Below are 23,375 nucleotides of genomic sequence, written 5' to 3'. Positions count from 1 at the left end.
GCGGGCGGGATCAGTGGCGGGTTGGGTGGGAAAATTGATTTTCTCACTCTCATGCGCCTTTCCCAATGTCGGGTAGGTCAACGCTGAGCAGACTCGACCGGCAGCGGCAGGGGACCCATTGAAATCATTAGCATCTAGTTGACAGATGCTTAACAGGCTTTTTTAACTTACCTTTTGACTTTAACTGCATGGTCACAGGAACCACGCTGTTCGGGGACCACGGCCATCATTCTGCGGCGCAAGTTCAGTGGCCATTACTTGACAGCTTCAAATGTACAGTAAAAGCTCCCACCTGACAGATCATCACTTTCCTCAGCCACAAGCTGTTTCTCAGTCCATTTCCAGCACAGGTTCTGCAGGCTTTCCACTCTCCATTCTCACCTCATTGGAAGAACGCTCTCACCATTGACAAGATCGCTTCTGTCATCTCTACTTCACCTGCCATCTATTCCATCAGCATTGGTGCCCTTTATACTCTCACCTTGGTCCTCAGAATCCCACCACGATCAGCCCCAACACCAGCAGCACCAAGCACACCAGCAGCAACAACGACGACACCAACCTTCTCCGCAATCACCTGATGCTGCACATGACAGAGGGCATCAGACCACATTGCTGCCCGGGAGGCCAGGGATGGCCTCATCATGGCCAGATTTACTTCACTTGACGCTGTACACCTTGGCTGCCACATGATGCATCAAATTGGCACCACCCCATACCAACACCATAAAGCATCCCTACAATGCCCAAGCCATTCCTTTCACACTCATCACCATTGCGGGGGTACCATTATATCTCACCATTCAATGCAACTCACTAAGCCACTTCCAAAGGTGCACACAAATCTGTCCAAGAACAGTAAGTGTTGAAAATAAAGATTTCAATGTTTGACACCACGTTAACAGAAACTTTACATGAAAATTGGATGAAGTACCCAAGTGGCTACCCTTGTGTGTTGTTAGCTGTTATGAATGCACTAGAATGAGGGTGAGTGTGAGGGGTGGCTAGTGAGATGGGGATGTGATAATGTAGATAGAGAGAGAGAGATGGGTGGAGGTGTAAGGTAAGTTGGAGTGAGTAAGGATGTGCATGACTAGGATAGGGAAGGCAGAGTGATGGGGATGTGATGAGACACACAGCAGGATGCAGGTGAGTGTGGCTTTGTACTAACGTTTCATGATCGAATGAGATCATTGAAACGTTTGCGCCATTGCACTCAAGTCCTCCTGACGACATCCCTGCTTGTGACCTCCTCTGCAATCTGCAACCAGGCTGCATTGGTCTCGTGGGGAGGTCTCTTCCACCCATGGGAAGGGAAGAGGACCTCCCTGCGTGCTGTGACTCCCTCCATAGCATATGGAGGAAGTTATGGGAGAGCCTGGGTGCAGCCCTGCATTTCAATGTTATAGAACACTGACAGCACAAATGTCAAAAGCAAGGTGGCCACGGTCCCTTTAAAGAAACTGGCTCAAGACGCGTCATGAATGACATCACCTGACCCGCTCCTTCTCATTGGGCCGGGAAACACGCTAGGCAGGCTTAACAAGCCCCACTGAGGTAAGTTCATTTTCCAGAGCGGGATGGAGCCAGCAGAGGGACCGCGACCCACCACCGACATCAGCCACACCGGACCCGCTGAGGTGAGCAAAATCTCGGCCAAAGAGTTTCTGAACTCAACCATGTGTTTCACTGAAGCAGTGATCAGAGGTTAGGCATGTCCCCGCAGTGATGGAGGCAAAACAAAACAAGCTTCAAAAACAGAAGGGAAGTGAATTTTTAAATGCAATCTATTACAATACTACCAAAATGATCAGTTTAACCCTCTGCAAAACAACAAAAATAAGGTTATAGTTCTAATTATGTGGTTTAAATATAATTTTAGTACATACACCTATAAATATTATATATCAATATAATTTAGCATTGATAATTGTTGAATATTTCCCAAATATTATTTGGTCAGAATTATGCAAAAAATTATCAAATATTTATTGAGAAATATTCAAATATATATAATTTACTTTCACTATTGTTATGTACTAATTTCCCACTAAATCTGTTCATTTATGCCACTGGTATTCAAACAGGAGTCCTCAGACCCGAGGGAGTCTCTGCGGGGATCGTCTAGGTCATCTGATTTCTGTCAGTCATCAGATTTCTAAATTTGTTTGTACTTGATGGCTTAACAGCATGTTATTTCTGCTGCTGTATACTAATAAAAATGTTTTCTGCAATGAATGCACGGTTTATCTATCAGTAGCTGACACTGTTTCTCACAAGCTAGAACAGGATATGATAAAAGCAGAGCTTCAAAATGTAAAATCTCTGACTTGTATCTCCAACATAAGATTTTAGATTGGTCAATATACATCGAAAGCCAATAGCATCTCCAGACGATGCTCATGGTATCTGCAGCATAAGGACCGTAATTGGGTTGCCTGAACCGAAGTCCAGCAGCCTTTGAAGTCAAGCTAATCAAAATAGTGATCTCCTAAAGAAAATGTGAATGTGCCCTGTCAGCTTCAACTACTGTCAGCCAACATTAGGAATGGTTTTGTTTACAGGCAAGTGTTAATGAATGCTAGTTTGCAGGCTAGGGAAACAGACAGTCATTATCTACAATAGGATATCTGGAAGTAACACTGGCATAAAAGGCTTCTTTTGGCATAAAGATACTGTGTTTCTACTTATCTTTTATTCCAGTTCTCTCATATCAACCAGTTGTTTTTCAAGTCTCAGCAGGGAGACAGAACTCCATGGGACAGAGTTAAATGATTCTGAAAAGGGCTCAGATTTGAACACTTTCTTATTTTGAAGATAGTTTAAAGTAATGTATAAGTTAAGCATTTATATTGCTTAATCCTGCTCTATTCCTATTTGCTTGTGTGAACATAACCAATGTAAATTTAGTTATTCATTTTAGCCTTAATGCTAGTCTGGTACTATATCATCTTTTGGAATGAACAGAAATGCAATAGTGGTACAAAATAAATTGGTAAAAAGGTAATTATTAATCTTGTGGCACACTACTCCTATTCACAACACAAGATTGCAAGTCTGGATCATAGGGGACACAGGATTGCTTATGGAAACTACAGGCAAAATACTGCAGAGATTGGAAATCTGAAAGTGAAACAGGAAATGCTGGAAACACAAAGCAGGCCAGGCAGCATCTGCGGAGAAAAGAAAACGGTTAACGCTTCAAATCTTATGACCGAGATGTTACCGATGAACAGCTCATCAGGAGGAACAAAGCAAGGGAAAGGGGGGGGGGGGGGGGGGGAGAGAAGAGAAACTCATTATTTTTCTTTTCTGGTATATGTGGTCATTTTTCCCCCCACCACCTTTTCCCTTTTAAGTTGGTCATCTTTAGCATCTTTTGGTTCTGACAAAGGGTCATAAGATTTGAAACGTTACCCATTTTTCCCTTCTCCACACATGCTGTATGACTTGCTTTTATGTTTCCAGCATTTTCTGTTTTTATTGCTTGTAGAAACTGCAACTTGCTGTGAACTCAATAAAAGAAGCTGGGAGTGCACCCAAATCCTAACAATGGAGTGTGCCAGTGTGCCAATATTTCCCATAGGGTATGTCAATATTTGCAGGGGGTCCATGTGATTGTGATAATTTCTGCAGGGGTTCCCCATACAAAAAAGTTAGAAAACCAGTGATTTACATTACTGTATGTGAATTTTGACCATACACCATTTTGTTATTGTTTTAATACATTATCAAATTGAATAATAAATATGAAAAGTACACGAGCAAGTTCTCGCTTCAATAAACATTTTCATAATTAAATCTATGAGAGTTAAATTGTTAATCCTTACCAGTAGACCACGGAGACGGAATTTTCCATCTTCATCCGTCACTGTATCCTCTCCATAAATGCTACAATCTTTCTGGCCAACAGCCTCTACTGCAACTCCTTGTTCAGGCTCCCCATTTAGTGAGGATACAGTTCCATAACAGCTTTAAAAAAATGGATGTTTTAGACTTTTTTGGCAGTATTTTAGATGATTAGATATTAAGAATTGATTGCCATTTTCAGAAGGCTTCTATACATCTCAAGAAATAACCTTCCCAGACCTCCTGTCTGGAATTTGTTTTTAAATCTTTTACAGAATACATTTAATAATCAAATACAGAGCTTTTTCAGGTAATCTAGAGGGAAAGCACACAATTAACAAAGTAACATAGCATTTGAACATCTAGCTGCAGAATTCAAAGGGGTAAGACTGGTAATTTTGGTAAATTGCTCACTTTCAAGGTTCATTATTGGTGTACTTCAGTTTGTGACATGCTATGACTGAATGTTTTATTACAGAATAGACTCTCAAATAGCAATAAGAGAACAGTGAACAGCATAAGCACTACAAACATTATAAAGTGGATAGCAGGGTGGCAATGTAGTTCAATATACCAATTTATTTATCCTGCAACCGAATAGAATTTAGCTTTCTAAGAAAACATGGGTCTTTTTATATTTTCCGCTCATGTCTTTTTGTGCTACACGCCATTCCTGGCTGAAAGACATTTCCCCAGGCCTCCTCTGAAGGTAACTGCTAAGAAGTTCATGACAACAGCTTAGAGTGATTCTCCCTCTCATTCCCTCTGGGCAATACTTGACTTCCAGTCAGCACCGCAGAGGTCACCGTGCGCTGTGCGGAGTAACAGGGCGTGAACCTATTGGTCTGCGGTGCTTCATTGAGATATGCCACTGCTTCCTCTATATGGAACTGCTGAAATTATAGGGAAAATCTGAGCACTAGGGGTTCATCCCATATTAATATACAAGAGAATGCATATCACAGATAAGCACTTGCACTCACTGGTTCTGAGTTTCACTTATTTAAAAATGTTCCACTCCAATTCAGCTAGAGGAAACACAGGTTGACAATCATTTTTTTGAAGCTTATTTAAGGTTTTAACACATACTGAAGCAGATTGCAGTCAAGTTCAAACATGAAGCATTAAATACATTCTTCAATAAATGCATTATTAGTTTCATGCTTGTAACTCATCACTTTCACTACTTTAATTTATTAATTGTGACTTTTCACAATAAAATTTAATTCTAACCATAGCATTTTATGTTTTTATTTTAGTCTGCAGGAAAATGTTCAGATTTGCAATAATGTAAAATAATGCCAGATCACATTCACATACAGGAGCTATTCTAGTTGTTACCGTTTCCTATTATAAAAACACACCCACACAGGTTTGCCGTACCAAAATGTACATGGCAATTGTTTTAGACAACTTGCCTATAACGTAGCAAAAAGGCCAAAGGCATTTATTCAGAAATAGATTGCTTTCCCCCCGCCACCAACAAACCTGTAGGCAGTCCGATAGCCAGTAATTTTGATTTTAAGAGTTTGTCCTTCTTGCACTTCGATCATTTGTGACACAGGTTCAAAACGAAACTCCTTCATCATGGGTTTGAAGTAGTACTGACCAGGACTCTACACACCAATATAGAATACAGGTACAGGATACAATTACTTAATGTTTATTTGAAAAAATAAATCAATAATTGTTTGCATTTCAGTTCTAGTACTGATAAAGATATGTTGCATCCTATTTTATTAGCAGCCAAATTCATTGATACAAGTACACTTAAAAGGCACTGGGTGGTAAACTGTGCTAGATCATTTTTTTTTTAAAATCTGGGTTATTGGATTTGTGAGATAATGATTTTCTCTCTCTGCTAGTTGCAAGAGTCCGAAGCAAAATTAATCTGGACAGACTCAACTCAGTTCTTAATGAGCTCGCAGGATAAAACTACCCACAATTAGGCAGACAGATTGGCAGTGTGAAAAGTGGCAATAAAGGCGCTCCTCTGAGGCTGGGGTAGGCCCATTGTCAAGGCACAGAGTAAAGGGAGCTTTACAATGAACCCGATTCCTGCTGTGCTGACTCTGGCAACAAAAGTAGAAAAGCATTCCATTCCCCAGCACTGGTATCCTTCGTCTAAAATAATACAAAATTAGCAAACAGAAAAATCTCTAACTGTTTTTAAAATTGGCTTACATAAGTTCACTTTTTGACAAAGTAAAATAAATTTTACCAGGTTTGCAAAAGTAAGCATGCCATTCTCTTGTGTGAGCAGATTAGAGCGGAATTGTCCTCCACTAAGAGACAAAAGAACTCCAGCAAGGGGCTGCTGATCTTCAGTTTTTATCTGTTTATACAAAATGTTATATATTTATATAATTTTAAAAAGGCATTAAAACAAAATTCGCAATTCCATGAACACTACTTATTTCGCAATGAGTGTTATAACCATAACATCACAATTAAAGCATCAATTTAGAAGTCTATTCCATTACCGATACAAGTCATATCTATGATATAGGATGGTATGGTCAGTCGGCATCAACCCCCACAAGATTTTAAAATGCAAGACCTTAGAATTAAATATGAAAGCAGCATAACGAGCAACCTAAAGAACTTACATTTCTATTTATATCAGGATACCCTAAACTCCTTCACAACCATTGAATTACTTTTGGATTTGCAGTCACTAATGAGCCAAGCAGACCCATCTATTTGATAAAGTCTAAAGCCAGAGCAGCCTACGCCTTCAATGCTAATTCACAAAGGACATAAAGAAATACAGATCTCAACTACATTTAGTACTCTAGAATTCAAACCCTTAAAAACTTGTGGTAACTGCACTTCATTTTAAATCTAATCCAAGTGGTTTAACTTAAAATAAATTCTGAAAATAGTCAACTACATTTCTGAAAAATTCTAGAAAAAAAATAAAGTTACGCTTTTGTAATATCATAATGATGAACAAAAGCAAAAATCCCTGACTATCAGTAGTGCTAGCTAACAGTTATTTACACTCGACTCCATGAAGCTATGTGCCACGTGGCCATATCTGTAACGTGACTGGTAAACTGCAGTAATAAGTAGCTTCCAAAAATGTTAATTAAAAAAACATTAAAAAAGGCCAAAATTAACACAGTGTTTGATTAAAATTACAATTTGCACAGTGCTTCATATTAAACTTACCTCAAAAGTAACTCCTGCTAATGCAAAAGCTTTAAAATCACCAACGGTTCCCTCTAATGCAGTCAAAACAAAACCTTCCTTTTGGGCAGTTATCGAATACTCCTGGTCTCTGTGTAATGGTCCAACTCTGTAAATTTAACAAAAAAGATAGTTATACCACTTCTGTACTTTCAAACGCCGTAATGGGGGAGAGGAAAAAACAGGGAAGAAACGATGCTGTTTGAACACCATGTAAACCATTTCGACTTTCACAACTTCAAACAATCCTTTTTGTAAACAAGCTGCTACTTAACACTTTCAGCTCAGACCTAGTAGTGCAGTTTTTTTTGTTTAAAAAAAAGTTTCATATTTTGTAGTAAATACTGACATTGAAAATAATGGCTGCATTTTAGAGCAAAGAATTTTTTAAATGTCAAAATAAAAGCATTATTTAATAATGCGCCAACGGCTGCAGACAGGTCGAGATGGGTGAGGAGGGATAGTGCACATGGTCACATATGATGTCAATTGTAACTTTGATAAGGGCTGTTTCAGTGCTGTTGGAGGGGCGGAAACTTGACTGGAGAGGTTCAAACATGGAGTTGCAGGAACGATGGGCATGCATTTGGGAGGTGACACCACGTTCAAGGACTTTGGAGAGGAAAGGGAGGTTGTAGGTGGGGCGGTAGTTTGCAAGGGTAAGTTTTTTTTTGAGGATGGGGTGATGACAGCAGATTTGAAAGGGACGGGTACAGTACCCAAAGAGAAGGAACCCTTTAAATAATTGCTAGCATGGGGGCAAGTAAAGGAAGTTGGGTGGGCAGCAGTTTACTGGGATTCAGGTCGAAAGAGCAGGAGGTGGGTCTTATGGACAAGATAAGCTCGGAGACAAAATACTGCAGATACCGGACATCTGAAATAAAAACAGAAAATGCTGGAAATACTCAGCCGGTCAGGCAGCATCTGTGGAGTGAGAAACAGAGTTAATGTTTCAGGTTGATGATCTTTCATCAGAACTGGAAAAAGATGGAGATATAACAAGCTTTAAGCAAGTAGAGAGATTGGGAAAGGGGGGAGGGGAGGAAAGAACAAAAGGCAAGATCTGTGATAGGGTGGCAGGCAGGAGAGATTAAATGACAAATGGGATGATGGCGCAAGGCAAAGGTAATGGGACAAGTACAGAAACAAAAGATGGGTCTAGAGGAGGTGTAAATGGGAATAGCATGGGGAGATAGGAGAGAAACTCTGGAAAGATGCGAGTTCAGGGCTAGGGCAGGGAGGGATGTAGCAGAGGCAACTGAATGGATGGGTCTCAATCTTAGTAACAAGGAAGTCCATGAGCTCCTTGTACTTGTTGTTGGAAGTGAGAGTGGAGGGGGCAGGGGAGCGGGGTTTAAGGAGACGGCTGGTAGTGCAGAAAAGAAGCCAGGGGTTATCTTTGCATTCTAGGAAATGCAAAACTGTCATAAAACAAGAACATAATAAAGTTGGGATCTTGCGAGCCAAGGCTCACTTACCTTCCAACACAAGTTTGCTGCATGATCCAAACTTACATAGAGAAACATTATTATAGAAATCCCAATAGACACTTTCACAAGTACAATTTTATTTCATCTTGCCACTTACAATTTTATATTTTGTTTTAGATGGTAGACATTTTTCTATGCATTAAATGGAGGTAAGCTATGAACTGAAATAGAATTCTAACTTTGCTCTAGCCATAGATTCACATTGCCCCCTAGTGCCTCAAAGCTATTTTCTTCCTTAGCCTTTTCTTTAGGAAAAGCTGAGAATCCAATCAATGTCCCATATAGTAATTTCCTATCAAAATTATCTCCTAACTTTTACCTTTATGTAGTTTTTAACCCCATCTATTCAAAATCTGTAATCTTGGTCATATCACAATATTCATCTTTCAGTGTGCATGCATCCAAATGCTTCAGAGTGCAGAGGATACAACTCTCAGTTTCTGTTTCTCATTCTTTTTACAATGTAAACTCTATACTACTTTCAATTTCTTGATGTAAGGAAGATAGGAACAGGAGTGGGCCATTCAGCCCCTCGAGCCTGTTCCGCGATTCAATGAGATCATGGCTCATCTGTGACCCAACTCCATATACCCACCTTTGGCCCATATCCCTTAATACTTTTGGTTAACAAAAAATCTATCAATCTCAAATTTAAAATTAACAATTGACCGAGCATCAATTGCCGTTTGCGGAAGAGAGTTCCAAACTTCTACCACCCTTTGTGTGTAGAAGTGTTTCCTAACTTCACTCCTGAAAGGCCTGGCTCTAATTTTTAGACTATGCCCCCTAGTCCTAGACTCCCCAACCAACGAAAATAGTTTCTCTATTTACCCTATCAGTTCCCCTTAATATCTTGAAAACTTCAATCAAATTGCCCCTTAACCTTCTAAATTCCAAGAAATACAAATACAATTTCTCTCCTCATAATTTAACTCTTGGGGTCCAGGTATCATTCTGGTAAACCTATGTTGCACTCCTTCCAAGGTCAATATAACTTCCGTAAGGTGTGTTGCCCAGAACTGCTCATAGTACTCGAAGGTGTGGTCTAACCAGGGTTTTGTACAGCTGTAGCACAACTTCTACCCCCTTGTATTCTAGTCCTCTAGATATAAAGGCTAGCATTCCATTAGCCTTTTGACTATTTTCTGTACCTATTTTTGACATTTCAATGATCTATGTACATGGACCCCCAAGTCTCTCTGAACCTCCAGTTTTTAGCTTTTCAGCATTTAGAAAGTACTCTGTTCTATCCTTTTTAGGTCCAAAGTGGATGACCTCACATTTGCCTACATTGAAATCCATTTGCCAGTTTTGCCCTTTCGCTTAAACTATTAATACCGCTCTGTAATTTCATGCTTCCATCTACACTGCTTACAATGCTACCTATCTTTGTGTCATCGACAAACTTGTATATGTAGCTTTCTATCCCATCATCTAATTTGTTAATAAATACGGTGAACAGTTGAAGCCCCAAATCGGATATCCTGCCAATTAGAGTACCTGCCATTATCCCTACTGCCTGTCTCCTGCTGCTCAGCCAATTTGCTAACCAGGTCAGTAATTTGCCTTCAATTCCATAAGCTTCAACTTTATCTAACAATCTCTTATGAGAGACTTTATCAAATGCCTTCTGGAAGCCCATATAAATAACATCCACAGACCCTGTCCACTACTTTAGTCGCCTCTTCAAAAAATTCAATCAGGTTCATCAGACATAACCTACCTTTTACAAATCCATGCTGGCTCTCTGATCAACTGAAAATTTCCCAGCTCTTTAGTCACTCTATCCTTAATTATAGACTCTAGTAATTTCCTGACAACAGATGCTACGTGAACTGGTCTATATAATTCCATGGTTTAGCTCTCTCACTTTTCTTAAATAGTGGAGTGATATGCGCAATTTTCCAGTCTAAAGGAACGGTTCTCAGATCGAGAGAACTTTGGAAGGGCACCTGCAATGTGCTCACCTACTTCCTTTAAATCCTGGGATAGAAACCATCTAGTCCTGGGGATTTGTCACTCTTTAGTGCCATTTTTTCTTCATTACTGTTATTTTGCTTACATTAATTTTGGTGAATCTCCATCCCTGATTCAATATTAGTTCCCTTGGGATGTCCGGCATGCTATCCTCCTCTTCTACTGTAAATACTGATGCAAAGTAATTATTGAACACATCTGACATTTCCTTATTTTCACTGACAATACCATCATCATCAGTTTTCAAGGGACCCATATTGCTCCTGACCACCCTCTTTTTCCTAACATAATTGTAAAAATTGTGTGTGTTGTTTTTGATATCCCTTGCAAGTTTCTTTTCATACTCCCTTTTTGTAGCTCTTTCTCTCTGTTTTGTCACCTTTTGCTGTTCTTTGTATCTCTCCCAGCTGTCAGGGTCGGCGCTAGTTTTTGCATTTTTGTATGCTTTTTCTTTTAGTTTTATGTTGTTTCTTACCTCTTTAGTTGTCTATGGTTGTTCTTTTTGGCAAGAAGAGCTCTTGCCCCTTAGGGGTATAAACTGGTTCTGTATCACATTAAAATCCCACTGATCTTCTGTCGTTTTACCCACTAACAGATTTGCCCAGTTTACTGTGGACAGTCTCTGTCTCATTGCATTGAAGTCAGCCTGACCCAAATCTAGAATCATAGGCCGCAATTTTACTTACCTCTGCAGGTCCGTGGCGGGCGATGTCAGTGGCGAGTCCTGAACCCACTGCTGGCTCCATCCCGCTGTGTAAAATGCATTTCTGTTGATTGGGTTTGTTAAGCCCGCCCAGCGCATTTCCTGGCCAATTAGAGGAAGCGGGTCTGGTGATGTCATTTCATGACGTGTCATCAGCCGGTTTCCTTAAAGGGATCATGGCCAAATTTGTCTTGAAATTTGTGCTGTCAGTGTTCTACAGCATTGAGGTGCTGCAAACACGGACAATGCACAAAGGCATAGGGCTGCATTCAGGCTCTCCCGTGACTCCCTCCATATGCTTATGGAAGGAGTCACAGCACACAGGGAGGTCCTCTTCCCTTCCCATGGGTGGAAGAGACCTCCCCAGGAGATCAACACAGCCTGGTTGCACATTGCAGAGGAGGGCACAAGCCGGGATGTGGTCAGGAGGACCTGGGTGCAGTGCCGCAAATGTTTCAATGATCTCAGTAGATCACGAAATGTTAGTACAAAGCCACACTCAACCTCATCCTGCTGTGCCTCTCATCACATCCCCATCACTCTGCCTTCCCTACTCGACTCCTGCACAACCTTACTCACACCAACTTACCTTGCACCTCCACCCATTACTCTCTATCTATATTATCACATCCCCATCTCACGAGCCACCCCTCACACTCACCTTCATCCTAGTCCAATCATACCAACTAACAACACACAAGGGTAGGCACCTGGGTACTTTATCCAATGTTCATGTAAAGTTTCTATTAACGTGATGTCAAACACTGAAAACCTTGTTTGTGTGCACCTTTGGAAGCGGCTTAGTGAGTTGCAGCGAATGGTGAGACATAACGGTACCCCCTGCAATGGTGATGATTGTGAAAGGGATGGCTTGGGCATTGCAGGGATGCTTTATGGTGTTGGGTGGTGCCAACATGGCGCATCATGTGGCAGCGTCAAGTGAAGTAAATCTGGCCATGGTAAGACCATCCCTGGCCTCCCAGGCAGCAATGTGCTCGGGTACTGATGCCCTCTGTCCTGTGTAGCATCAGGTGATTGCAGAGAAGGTTGGTGGTGGTGTTGTTGGTGCTGCTGGTGTGGGGGTTGATCATGGTCAGATTCTGAGGACCAAGGTGAGAGTATAAAGGGCACCCATGTTGATGGAATAGGTGGCAGGTGAAGTAGAGATGACAGAAGCATGCTTCCAATAAGGTGAGAGCGGTAAGTGGAAAGCCTGCAGAAGGTGTGTTGGAAATGGAGTGAGCAAAAGCTTCTGCCTGAGGAAAGTTAATATCAGTCAGGTGGGAGCTTTTACTGTACATTTGAAGCGGTTAAGTAATCAGCTGGAGCAATGGCCACTGAACTCACACCTCAGCTTGACAGCTGTGGTCTGTGCACAGCGGGGATCCCATGGTCATGAAGTTAAAAACAAAAGGCAAGTGAAAAAAGGTTGTTAAGCATCTGGCAGATAGATGCTAATCATTTAATTAGGTCGCCCGTCACTGCTAGTCGGATCTGCTCAGCATTGAAAGACCCGACATTGGGAAAGGCGCATGGCAGCGGGTTCAGAGGGGTCCCCACCTGCTGTGAAAAAAAACTGTCCCACCTGACCCGCCACCGATCCCGCCCGCTAACCCCCTGGAAAATTCCGGCCTTAGTAACTGTTTCTGGACTGGATCCAGAAATATGTACAGCACAATTTTCTTCCAAACCCATTAAATTCTCACAGAAAGACTGGACCATGGGATATTACTAAATGAGATGGAGCAAAAAATCTTCTACACTACTGCAGCACCAGAGATCAAATGAACTCCCACTTTATTAGATTTACCACATTGAAACATCCATCAAATTTCTTTAGCTTACCTGTATGACCCCTCTTCGTTAGTGAACACAGTGATAAGTGGTGTAGAGGTTTTCTCGGTGATGATGATCTCAACACCCTCCAATGCTGGGTGTATCTCTCCCTCTAGAAATAGCCCAGCTTTTCCCTGAATCTCTATTAGCCTTCCTGGACATCTATCTGCAACAAAATGCTATCCTTTAATGTGGCAGCAACGCATTTAAAATGTTTAATATAAATTGCTGAAGCGCTCTGTTGTGCAAAGGCAATTCAAAAACACTATGGCAAACTGCAAACGAACATATTTACTGAGTTTATACAAAAAAAACACCATTTTTTCACTCTCTGATAGTTGGATGCAGTGTGTAGTTTTTGTTAAAGAAGCCAAGAGTCCAATTAGTTTCCTCATCTAGATAATTAAATACTCTGCACATCGAACCAAAAGTTACAAGATATTTTTAGAAAAGTCGAAAGCATTCAGGTCACCATACTATTACAGCAGCTCCATTAAAAATTCTGAGAATTAATCATGTCAGAGTCAAGTACTATATGCAGATAGGAATTATATAAAACAGTAAACACAATTAGTAGGGTCAAAATGATTATATTAACAGCATGAACTGAACATACTTAGAATATATCAAATATCTTTCTATGCTTCATCTTGAAACGCTTCTATTAAATTGTTCCAATATACATGCAGTATGCAAATTTCAATCCAATGCAGAAAATTATTACAATGGCTTATCATTAATACATGAAGTAGTTCTGTGCTAGCAATAAAGCTGAAAGGCCTGGGAAATTTTTAATTGCATAAATTGTAGGAAAAAAGGTCTTACGGGAGTATACTTAACAGAGCAACTTACACAAACAAAGCACCTGAACAATAATTTGTGCAGACACATTACCAGTTGCAAATGTGATTTATCTGATGTGCAAAATTATTGCATTCATAGACTTGACTGAAGTTTAAATTTTCTTCCCAATGCTGCCCAGTACCACCCCAGAGAAGTTATGCGACTAATCTTGACTCATCCTCTGGTTTTACCAACTACTGCTCTAGGGGAAATGTTTCAATAAAAAAAAAGTCCTTACTTAAAAATGTCAAGTGTAAGATAAAGGTCCTATGCTTTAGATTAATCCAAATCTTAACTTTCTAATCAATTACTTCTAATCCTTCCATTGAACTAAAATAAATCCATTGCTTCAGGCAATATTTCTTGTCCCATCAGCATTTCAAAATTGAGCGATGAAACTTATTCGAAAAGGTGCATGAAATTAACTAGAACAGGAGTGTCCAAACTAATGCATGAGAGAGTCATTGCCAGCCCATGAACCTTGGCAATCCAGTCCTCGAAGTCAAGGCATCTCAAGTCCATTTGTGTTCATATTTTTTTCTTGCTGGTTTATTACATTTGAAATTTGCAGCCTTGGAGTTTTGAAAATGTTGCCCAAATGTTAGATAAATACTATATCAGAACAACAAAATCTGTTTATTGTTGTATGCAAATTAACAGGCATACTGATTTAAACCTGATGTGCACCTAAGCAGCCTATGAAGATAAAAAGTTTGGACAACGAACTAGAATTATATTACATTGCTGCCTGTCGCTTAGAGATGCTGTTGTATATGCTGACTTTAATTTATTCCAAATCAAAAGAGGATTTCCCAAAAATGACTGCTGATTTCTTCTCTTAATCAGATACTTATCTCTGTAATGTTCATGACTCTTATTGTTTCATTTTTATCTCTGGTTATTGAAATGATAAATTTCCTACTCATTACCCTTAAAGGCCTTCTTTGTTGCCTTCCTCTGTCAGCTTGGGAGGGGGCAGGTGATCTGGCCCACAGATTTCTCTAAAGGTAAAGGATGGTGTTTTTCCAGCAGTTTCTCTTACTCCACCCCCCACCTCTCTACTCCACCCCCCACCTCTCTAAAGTGATGGAACACTCCTGAAGCACCATATTCAGCCTAGCAGCCTATCGCGGAACTTACAAATCTCAGCAATGAAACCTTACAATTCCAAATTTTGAGGGCAGACATGTAAATTCATTCTGCTGCTAAATATGCCAGGCTCCGAGCAACATTTTTAAATCAATTCTTGAGATTGGCAAAAATGTTGGGTCATGCTGAGCTTACTGTACATCCTGAGAGACTGGAAAATGGCTATCATATTCATGACACTGCAGGAACCTAATGATTAACATGCCCTTAGTAATTAACATGAGCATTCAAAATTATTGAAGTAAATGAGTATAAAACATTAAAAACTGCACAATCTTTTCATCTGCAATGTTTATGTCTTCAAACTAAGTAAAACGTTACCTCCAGTAATGATAGCCTCCACTGATGGAGGGTAGAAGAGAAGTTCCTTTGATGAGGGTGTGACTGCAATCTTTTCTCCAGCTCTACCAGAGAAGGCAAAACAATTGTATGATCAGGATAAGTAGTGCTAACAAAAACTCATCTATCAAAAGCATCTATACAACTAAAATAATGTGGGTTAAACATGGAAGCTTGGCGATATTTAGTACTGTAAAACTTAACTGCCAAACAAGTGAGAATAATAACTCATTTTAGAAAATTAAAACATTGCAGAGAAAGTAAAATGTGTGACAAGTTTTTTAAATGTAAAAGCTTAAACATGATCAAAATTCCAAGTTTGACTGCAAGATGTGGTTTAAATGCATTTCTAACCAGGTTACTCAGGTGGATTAGTGTTCATCGATAGAAAGAGGAATAGCACCAGAACAAATCCCCTCTACAGGACATAGAAATGAGTGGAGGGGATATAAGGAGACGTATTCACAAACTTAACTCCCACTAACAACACTTTTTGCAACATTACAGTAGAATAGTCTGTAAAACCAGATTTTCATGTACATTCCTTAATATTGAGAGACTAATTAAAAAGACAGCCTCCTTTCTAACCATAACAAATATAAAACTTTATTGAAAATATTTAAATTTATGTTTTACAAGACTATTAAAATACATCATATAGCAGGATTAAGGAGCTAAGAAAGTAATGAGAAAATCGCTCATCAAATTTGGTGAATATGTGACAAAATGTTTTGACGTTCCTGCAGCAAACAAGCCTTTGGTCAAGCTGAGAATATTTATAGATGTGCTGACGTTATCAGCTCTCTTGTTTTGAAAGCAATCCATAAGAAAAAAGGCCATTTTCCAATTATGGGGAAAATCCAAAAACACGTTTTACTTTATAGAGACAAGACTGTTTCTTACAGGCACCTTAATAGAATTGAGTCTAATGAATGCAAGACATCTAAGGAATTTGGTTAAAATCTGAAAAGATGTTTAACTTAATAAAGTGACAAAATGGTGCTCATGAATCACAGCAGAACATAAATCATCTCACTTCCAGTGGAGAGGGAAGAATTAATGCCTGCAACACGTACTGTAAAAAGGATTCCCAAGTCATTGCTAGTCACTATTCTAAAAGATAAAGGCCTAGAAATTCAGTAAGGCCCCGCCAGCTCGCTTGCGCCCAAAAGTTAGCGCTGCGCGCGGAGCCAGTTGCGACCGTCAGAAATTCAGTTTTTGCGCCCCAAGTCGGAACCGGGCGCTATTCCAGGGTGTGCCCGCCCCCGCTTGGGGCGCTGAAACTGAATTTCAGCGCTGTAGGTGCCGCTGCGCCACCCGCTGCGGAGCGGCAGGCTGCGGTACAGCAGGCCTCCTCCTTCTCTTAAGGGGGAGGTGCCTGCAACGGGGAGATCGCCGCTTAATAGTGCCGGCAAATGAGCCCGGCACCACGGAGAAGTGCCGGGCTCGCGGAAAGCAGCCGGCAATGCCGCGGGGGGGGGGGTGGAGGAGGCCGGGGAAGGAGGTGCGGGCAGGTGGCCGCCGAAAAAGCGGCCGGCCGCACCTCCGCCTTAACTAGCGCCACTAAGGCTGCAGGACGGCCACGGTTGCAGAACGTTGTTTGCGGCCGCTGCGGAAGAGGCGGCCGCAACTAAATATGGGGGTCGGGCCGGTATCGGGGCGGAACCGGGGCACTGCGCACACCGATGACGTCATCGGTGCCGGCGCAGCGCTACCGGCTACCGCCGCCATTACCGCTGCGCTGAATATCAGCGCAAACTCCTCTATTGGCGCAGAAGCCCTCTTTGGGTGGTAACTGGGCGCAAAGCTGGCGGGGCCTTACTGAATTTCTAGCCCAAACAGTAATCAGGTGACTTTCTTGCTCAATTTCACATTTTCAATTGTAAAACATCAAATGCAACATCGTTTCTCTTTTCTAGTGCTTTAAATAGCTGTATCTAATCTACAAAAAATACTAAATAACTTGCTTATACATTTACACTGCTTCTCTTCAGCAATCGTGAATCAGGTAGCCCTACCTTGCCCAGTATGAAAAGTCATAAACAAAAGGTCCCTTAAGCTCCTCCACAATTTCCTGGGCAGGAGGCTCTCTTTCCACTTCCTTTTGGCCCTTCTTTTCACGCTCTAGTCTTCGTGTCTCTATTTCTGCCAGCTGCTGTTCCTGTCGCTGCTCCTGAAGTGACTTCAGCGGTCCTAAGACTAAAGCAGGTTCACTATCAATAGAAGACCTAGGGAAGGGAAGAAGCACAATGAAGAAAATATCAGCAATTAAAATTATTTCAAAGCAGCACCATATTATTGAGTCCCAGCGCACCATAACACAGGGTTCACTGACGATCCTTAATATCTCCAATGGCTGCATAGCCAGAGGAGTTTCAATACTCCCAAAGGCTTCCCCACTCACCAGCACTTAAATTTTAATCAGGAGCACGTGTGAGGAGTACCTCCAGTCAAGTGGGTCGAGAGCTCTACCCCATCTCTGCCCATTTGACTTAAGGATGTTACAAACTGGTACAGTAAACAGCTGGTCTTAGTCAAGATGTGCATGGCAGCACTCGTATGCACAACTTAAAATTAGCCTGAATTAAAAGACCTGTTATCAGAACGCATGTTGACTGTAAGACCATGTGGTAGCTTCCTTCACCGTCAGGTAGGGTAAGTGGCACAGCACCAGCAATCAGACATGCCCCTGATTAAAATTAATGTCAGTGTTTGGAGAATCTGATAGCGGAAGCCTTTCGGAGCATTGCGACTCAAGAAGGGGTTGGCACCCTCACCCACACTTGCTGCACCACTGACACACACATTTTTGGTCTACTGGATGGGGCTCAGCCCAGACTGCTTCAGCAAGGCAGACTCCAACTGTACTTGTTAAAAAAAAAATGGAATTATACAATGTGCATTCGCAGTAGCCACCAACTCATATATTACTGATCTGTGCATGCATTTTTGAAATGCTAATTTCCAATTCTAATATTGCAAAGCAGTTTTTAAAATCATAAAAAGTACCCCAAATAAAACTAAGTGATGATTCAAAAACTCCTGCCTAACAAAAGCTTTACACACAGTACAAGTCCTGCTAGCTATTCACCTTGCTTAATGGAACTAGCTTCTGGGATATCAGAGTTAATATATGATCAGTGGAAATTGTACACCGAGTCAAATTTTTCATCGGCAGTACTATCCACAGTGGAAATAGTACAAAGGCTTAGTGCTTCCAACAGCGCTTGTACTGGGCTCCTGTAAAAAGGCACGTGATCCATGGGCTTCCAAGATTCACATCACTGAAACCTACAGCAACATTTTCAGAGCACGGTAAGGTTTGCTACCTAAAATTCTGCCAAGATGTCTTCATTTCTGAAGGCTCTTTCTAACATTATTGTTAACTGTTAATAATTTAGTTAGTAGTCAGGCAGACATAATTCTAAACATCTCTTAGCCATTAGTCTGGTAACGGTTACATACCTGAAACATCATAACCTGTCTTTTCTCTTTACAGATGCTAATTAACTGGCTGTGTATTTCCAGCATCTTCTTTTTTTATTTTTAAACATATACATTAAAAAAAAGCCACAGTCACTCATTGCGCTGGTTGGAATACCAATAAAGCATTAGGATATTGTGGTGAAAAATGTTAATCATAGAAAAGAGAATTTCCTTTCTGGCATTTCACTGATAAACCTCTGGATAAGATATTTGTAATTTAGAATTGCCGTATCAATTGCTGTGGAATTTTTTTTAATATGTTCAATCTCAGGATGTGGGCATCGCTGACAAGGCCGGCATTTATTGACCATCCCTAATTGCCCATGAGAAGGTGGTGGTGAGCTGTAGTCCTTGTGGTGAAGGCACACACACAATGCTGTTAGGCAAGAGAATTCCAGAATTTTGACCCAGCGACAATGCAAATTCTCAGCTCAAATAACACACCAAAAACGTCTAAATGCCAAGTCCATACTAAAATGCCAAGTCTACTCTCCTCTTTTGAGTTTCTGTACTGGCTATATCTTGAACAATTTTCCTTTAAAATTTCATTTATTTTAATTACTCAATGTTTATGTACAGTTTCAATACGTTTATAGATCTGAGGTACATACAAATTAGCCAGATATGGGAAAAGAGTGATGGAACAGGAATCATTGCACATTTAGCTGCATATAACTGCAACGTAATGAAAAGTCCCATACCCAACACTGTAAAATATTCATTATTACTCTTCCCAATGTAAAAAAAATACATTTTCTAACACAAGATTTAGTACAGCATATAGCTTGACAAAACTTGACTTTGGTCACTCTTACCTGATGGTAACTGTGACATCCATCAATTTATCTGTCACAATAGCACCAAGTGCATGATGTCGGGTCGCTGTTAAGGTTAGAATGGTGGGTGCCGCTCTGATAAACAAATAGTAGAATGACATTCTTGAGATTTAATGCAACAGCTTATTAATGCATTGATTTTGCGTAAGAAAAAAAGAGGCTTAAATGCTTACGTGTCATAGATGTAAAACTCATGTTCAAATTGATGGCAGGAACGAGGAGTCACTTTATAAATACCTGATGACAGAAACAAATATTGTTTGAAAAATTAGAGGCTCTCCCATTCCTCACAGTGAGTTAAAGGACACACTATTTTATAACAACAGGGGTGTTATTCCATGTAACATCCGAAGTATTATTAGGGTGGACGATTTACAGTGACCGAATAAGTACCAGACTGGAGATAAATGTCTTACACAGGGTAGGTTATTGGGAGGAAAGGTCCTGGGCTTTGGGTGAACTAGACTGGGGGGGCCTGAAGGTTTGTAGCACAGGAAGGGTTGGGTTCCTGGGGTTTGGCAGAAATTAAGAATGCAGGAAAGAAGCCTGTAAGAGATCTTCCTGAAGATTGGTCCTTGGTAAATAAATTGGTGTTTATTGGCTGCTTGAATAAAGAAATTGCATACATAAATAACCCATAATATAGTTTTTTTTTCAACAATTACCTCCTAAAACATTCAAAAGTCTATGTTTTATGCTGTTTCTACATAAGTGTGGATGTGGAGAATTACTGCACAAACAAAATAAAGCACATGAGCTTAATCACTCTCCCCTACCTTTCTCTTGGAGCCAGTGTATCTCTCTGAAGTTAAACAAAGCATTTCATACATTTTTATCTGAAATTTTATCTCAACAAAACTTCTAAAATTCAGTGCAGTACAGAAAGTGCACTGCATTGTTGGAGGTGTTGGCTTTCAGATGAGATGTTAAACCAAGGACCAGTCTGCCCTATCAGGTGGACATAAAAGATTCCATGGCACTATTCAAAGAGGAGCAGGAGAATTGGCCCAGTGTCCTGCCAACATTTATCCCTCAAGCAACAGAATTAAAAGCAGGTTATCTGGCCATTATCTCATTGCCGATTCTGGAACCTTGCTGTGTACACACTCGCTGCTGTATTTACCAACATTACAACAGCGGCTACATTTCATTAGCTGTAAAGCACTTTGGGACATCCTGAGATCATGAAAGGCAAGTTCTTCCTAATATTATTTTCCAGTTTATTTTCAAATTGTTTGGAAAAACAAACTTATAAATAGTTCAATATGCTGAGGAAAGACACACTTCCAGTTGCACAGACACATACTGTGAGATTCCTACATTATAGACTGTGGCTTCCTGGTAAATACAGTACAGGTATAAATGTAACTTCCTTCAGTTGACTGAGTGACAGCTCTGAGAAGACGATCAACTCCAAACCTGGGTTTTTGACAGGCTGTAGCCTTCAAATAAAAACATTAATAAAAAGATACTCAAAAAAACAATTGTACATCTAAATTGAATCATGTTATTTGAAATAGGTTATTTTTTATGTTGTTATGTTATGTTAGAAACCTTATTTTGAGCCTTGGAGAAAAAAATGGCAGATAAATTTTGATTTTTAAAAAGTTTATTGAATGATTTGATTTGTTTGCCTTCGCCCTTCCTAGAAATGTGCGTGTATGCCAATCAGCTGTTACAAATGAGCTGGAACAAATTTGCATAGCAATCAAAGGATTACAAATATAGAAATAATTTGCCCAGAATAAAATATAAGCAGAAGTGAAAGAAGAAAAAATGTCATAGCACATCAAAGCTCAAAAATAAAAACACCAACATATTTTAATAAGACAAAGCAATTGTTCGTATTTTGTTTTTATAAATGAGGTTTATTGAATTAAAAGTAATGCCATAACTTTGATACCATGAGCTAATGCTTATATTACTGTACTCAGATTTTAAACTTGTTTCCAAGAATGACTTATTACTAACAGTATTTTGCAAGGTCTTTTCCATGGTCCATCTCCATGACACTGCCCTTGTGTAGTTCTGCTCCTACCTATCCCAACAAAGCCAGTGAGTCTCCAGCAATTAATTCTCTGGCCCTACATGCCAACTCTGGAGTTTCCCAAGAATTCATCCTTAGCCCCCTCCTCTCCCTCATTTATATGCTGTTCTTCAGTAAGCTAATCCCCACATGCATCAGCTTCCATATGTATGCTTCCTGTGCTGCAAACTATCATTCACGTCCCTCAACCACGTCTGGTTGACAGTTGTGAATGAGCCTAAATTTCCTCCAATTGAACACTGGGAAAACTGAAGCCATCATTTTCAGCCCCCACCAAAAACTCCATACCACAGATCCCATCCCTCCCCCAGGTTGCTCACTTAGACTGTACACAACCTCAGCATTGTGTTTACACACAGCTGAGTTTCAAATCCATTCATTATCAACACCACTCATTTTGATCACAGCAACAGTTGCCAACCGTCACCCTTACCTTACTCCCACTGATGCTAAAACCCTTAACCATGCCTTAATTTCCTCAAGATTTAATTTCTTCAATGCTGTCCTTGCAGCCTCCCAACATTTACGTCCAATTCCAATCATCCAATACTCTGATGCCCATGTCCTGCTCCATGCTAAGCTCCGCACTCACATAACCCCCATCCTCTGTGACCTACATTGGTTCCTGCTCCCAAATGCATCCAATTTAAAATTCTTATCCTCCCCTACAAATCCCATACATCACTTCTCATGCTTTCCAGTGCTCTGACTCTGGCCTCCTGTGCCTCTCTCCCCACGCCCTCTATTCCACTATTGGTGGGGCAGCCTTCAACCATTTCGGCTCTGCTCTCTTCTCAGAATCCTCTGCCATTCTACGTTGCTTTCCACCTTTAAAGCATTCTCAAAACCCATCTCTTTAACCAAGCGTTGGTGGCCTCTCCTGATGATCCCTCAAAGGCTCAGCATCTGTTTTCCTTTTCGCTTTGATTATTTGCACGAAAACCTTTGCGGCCTTCTGTGCAAGGGCGCGGCATAGCGGCCGCGCATGCGCACCCAATCCCCTTCTGCACATGTGCGCTGTATACCCGAGCCGCGCATGCGCCGTACCCAACGGTGCCACAGTTGCAGCCTGCACCGCCACGTTTTCCTCGGTTCCATACAGAGAAGGTCTGGGGATCCGGGCGGGGGGGGGGGGTGGGGGGGGTGGTGGAGTACAGTGAGAATAGTGGGGAGGGTGAAAGAATCTGATCCAGATGGGAAGATCACGTACTCCTGCCGTTAGGCCTGGATCACGTTCTTCCACCCCCTTTACACCTGCACCACGTTCGCCCTCTCCCCGCCCCCAGGCTGCAGCAGTTCAAGAAGGCAGCTCATTAACACCCTTGCAACTAGTGATGGGCAATAAATAAATGAATTATTCTGTGTTGGTCCTACAACATGCATAACATTACATTTAGGTGTTATTTGCCGGACTCAACTATTCCAATGTTCTCCTGGCCAGCCTCCCATCTTTCACCCTCAATTAACTTGAGCTCATCCAAAACTCTGCTGCACATATCCCAACACGCAGCAAGTCCCAATCACCCATCACCCCTGTGCTCGCTAAGCTGCGCAGCTGTCTGGAGGTCCTGTGCAGCCCGTTAAAGGGATCGCACACCCAAAAAAAATTAGGGGGAACATTGAAATAA

At 40.9% G+C, this 23,375-nt stretch overlaps 1 protein-coding gene across 2 annotated transcripts in view; it reads right to left on the bottom strand.

Moving 5' to 3' along the window:
* nomo (nodal modulator) overlaps positions 1-23,375 on the bottom strand; it is a 76,864-nt gene that overhangs the window by 9,361 nt on the left and 44,128 nt on the right. For both annotated transcript variants that reach the window (XM_086000807.1, XM_086000806.1), the window contains exons 17-25: positions 19,874-19,937; positions 19,680-19,775; positions 17,397-17,606; positions 15,361-15,443; positions 13,057-13,213; positions 7,024-7,150; positions 6,071-6,184; positions 5,338-5,465; positions 3,831-3,972 (exon numbers count right to left, since the gene is read on the bottom strand). In XM_086000807.1, coding sequence (XP_085856933.1) covers positions 3,831-3,972; positions 5,338-5,465; positions 6,071-6,184; positions 7,024-7,150; positions 13,057-13,213; positions 15,361-15,443; positions 17,397-17,606; positions 19,680-19,775; positions 19,874-19,937 — 1,121 coding nt within the window. The remainder of the gene's footprint in view (positions 1-3,830; positions 3,973-5,337; positions 5,466-6,070; positions 6,185-7,023; positions 7,151-13,056; positions 13,214-15,360; positions 15,444-17,396; positions 17,607-19,679; positions 19,776-19,873; positions 19,938-23,375) is intronic.

Source organism: Somniosus microcephalus, chromosome 11 (assembly GCF_052327205.1).
Source record: "Somniosus microcephalus isolate GS21.2 chromosome 11, FLI_Smic_1.0, whole genome shotgun sequence".
NCBI classification, from domain to species: Eukaryota; Metazoa; Chordata; class Chondrichthyes; order Squaliformes; family Somniosidae; genus Somniosus; species Somniosus microcephalus.
This window is presented reverse-complemented; position numbering and strand designations above follow the sequence as displayed.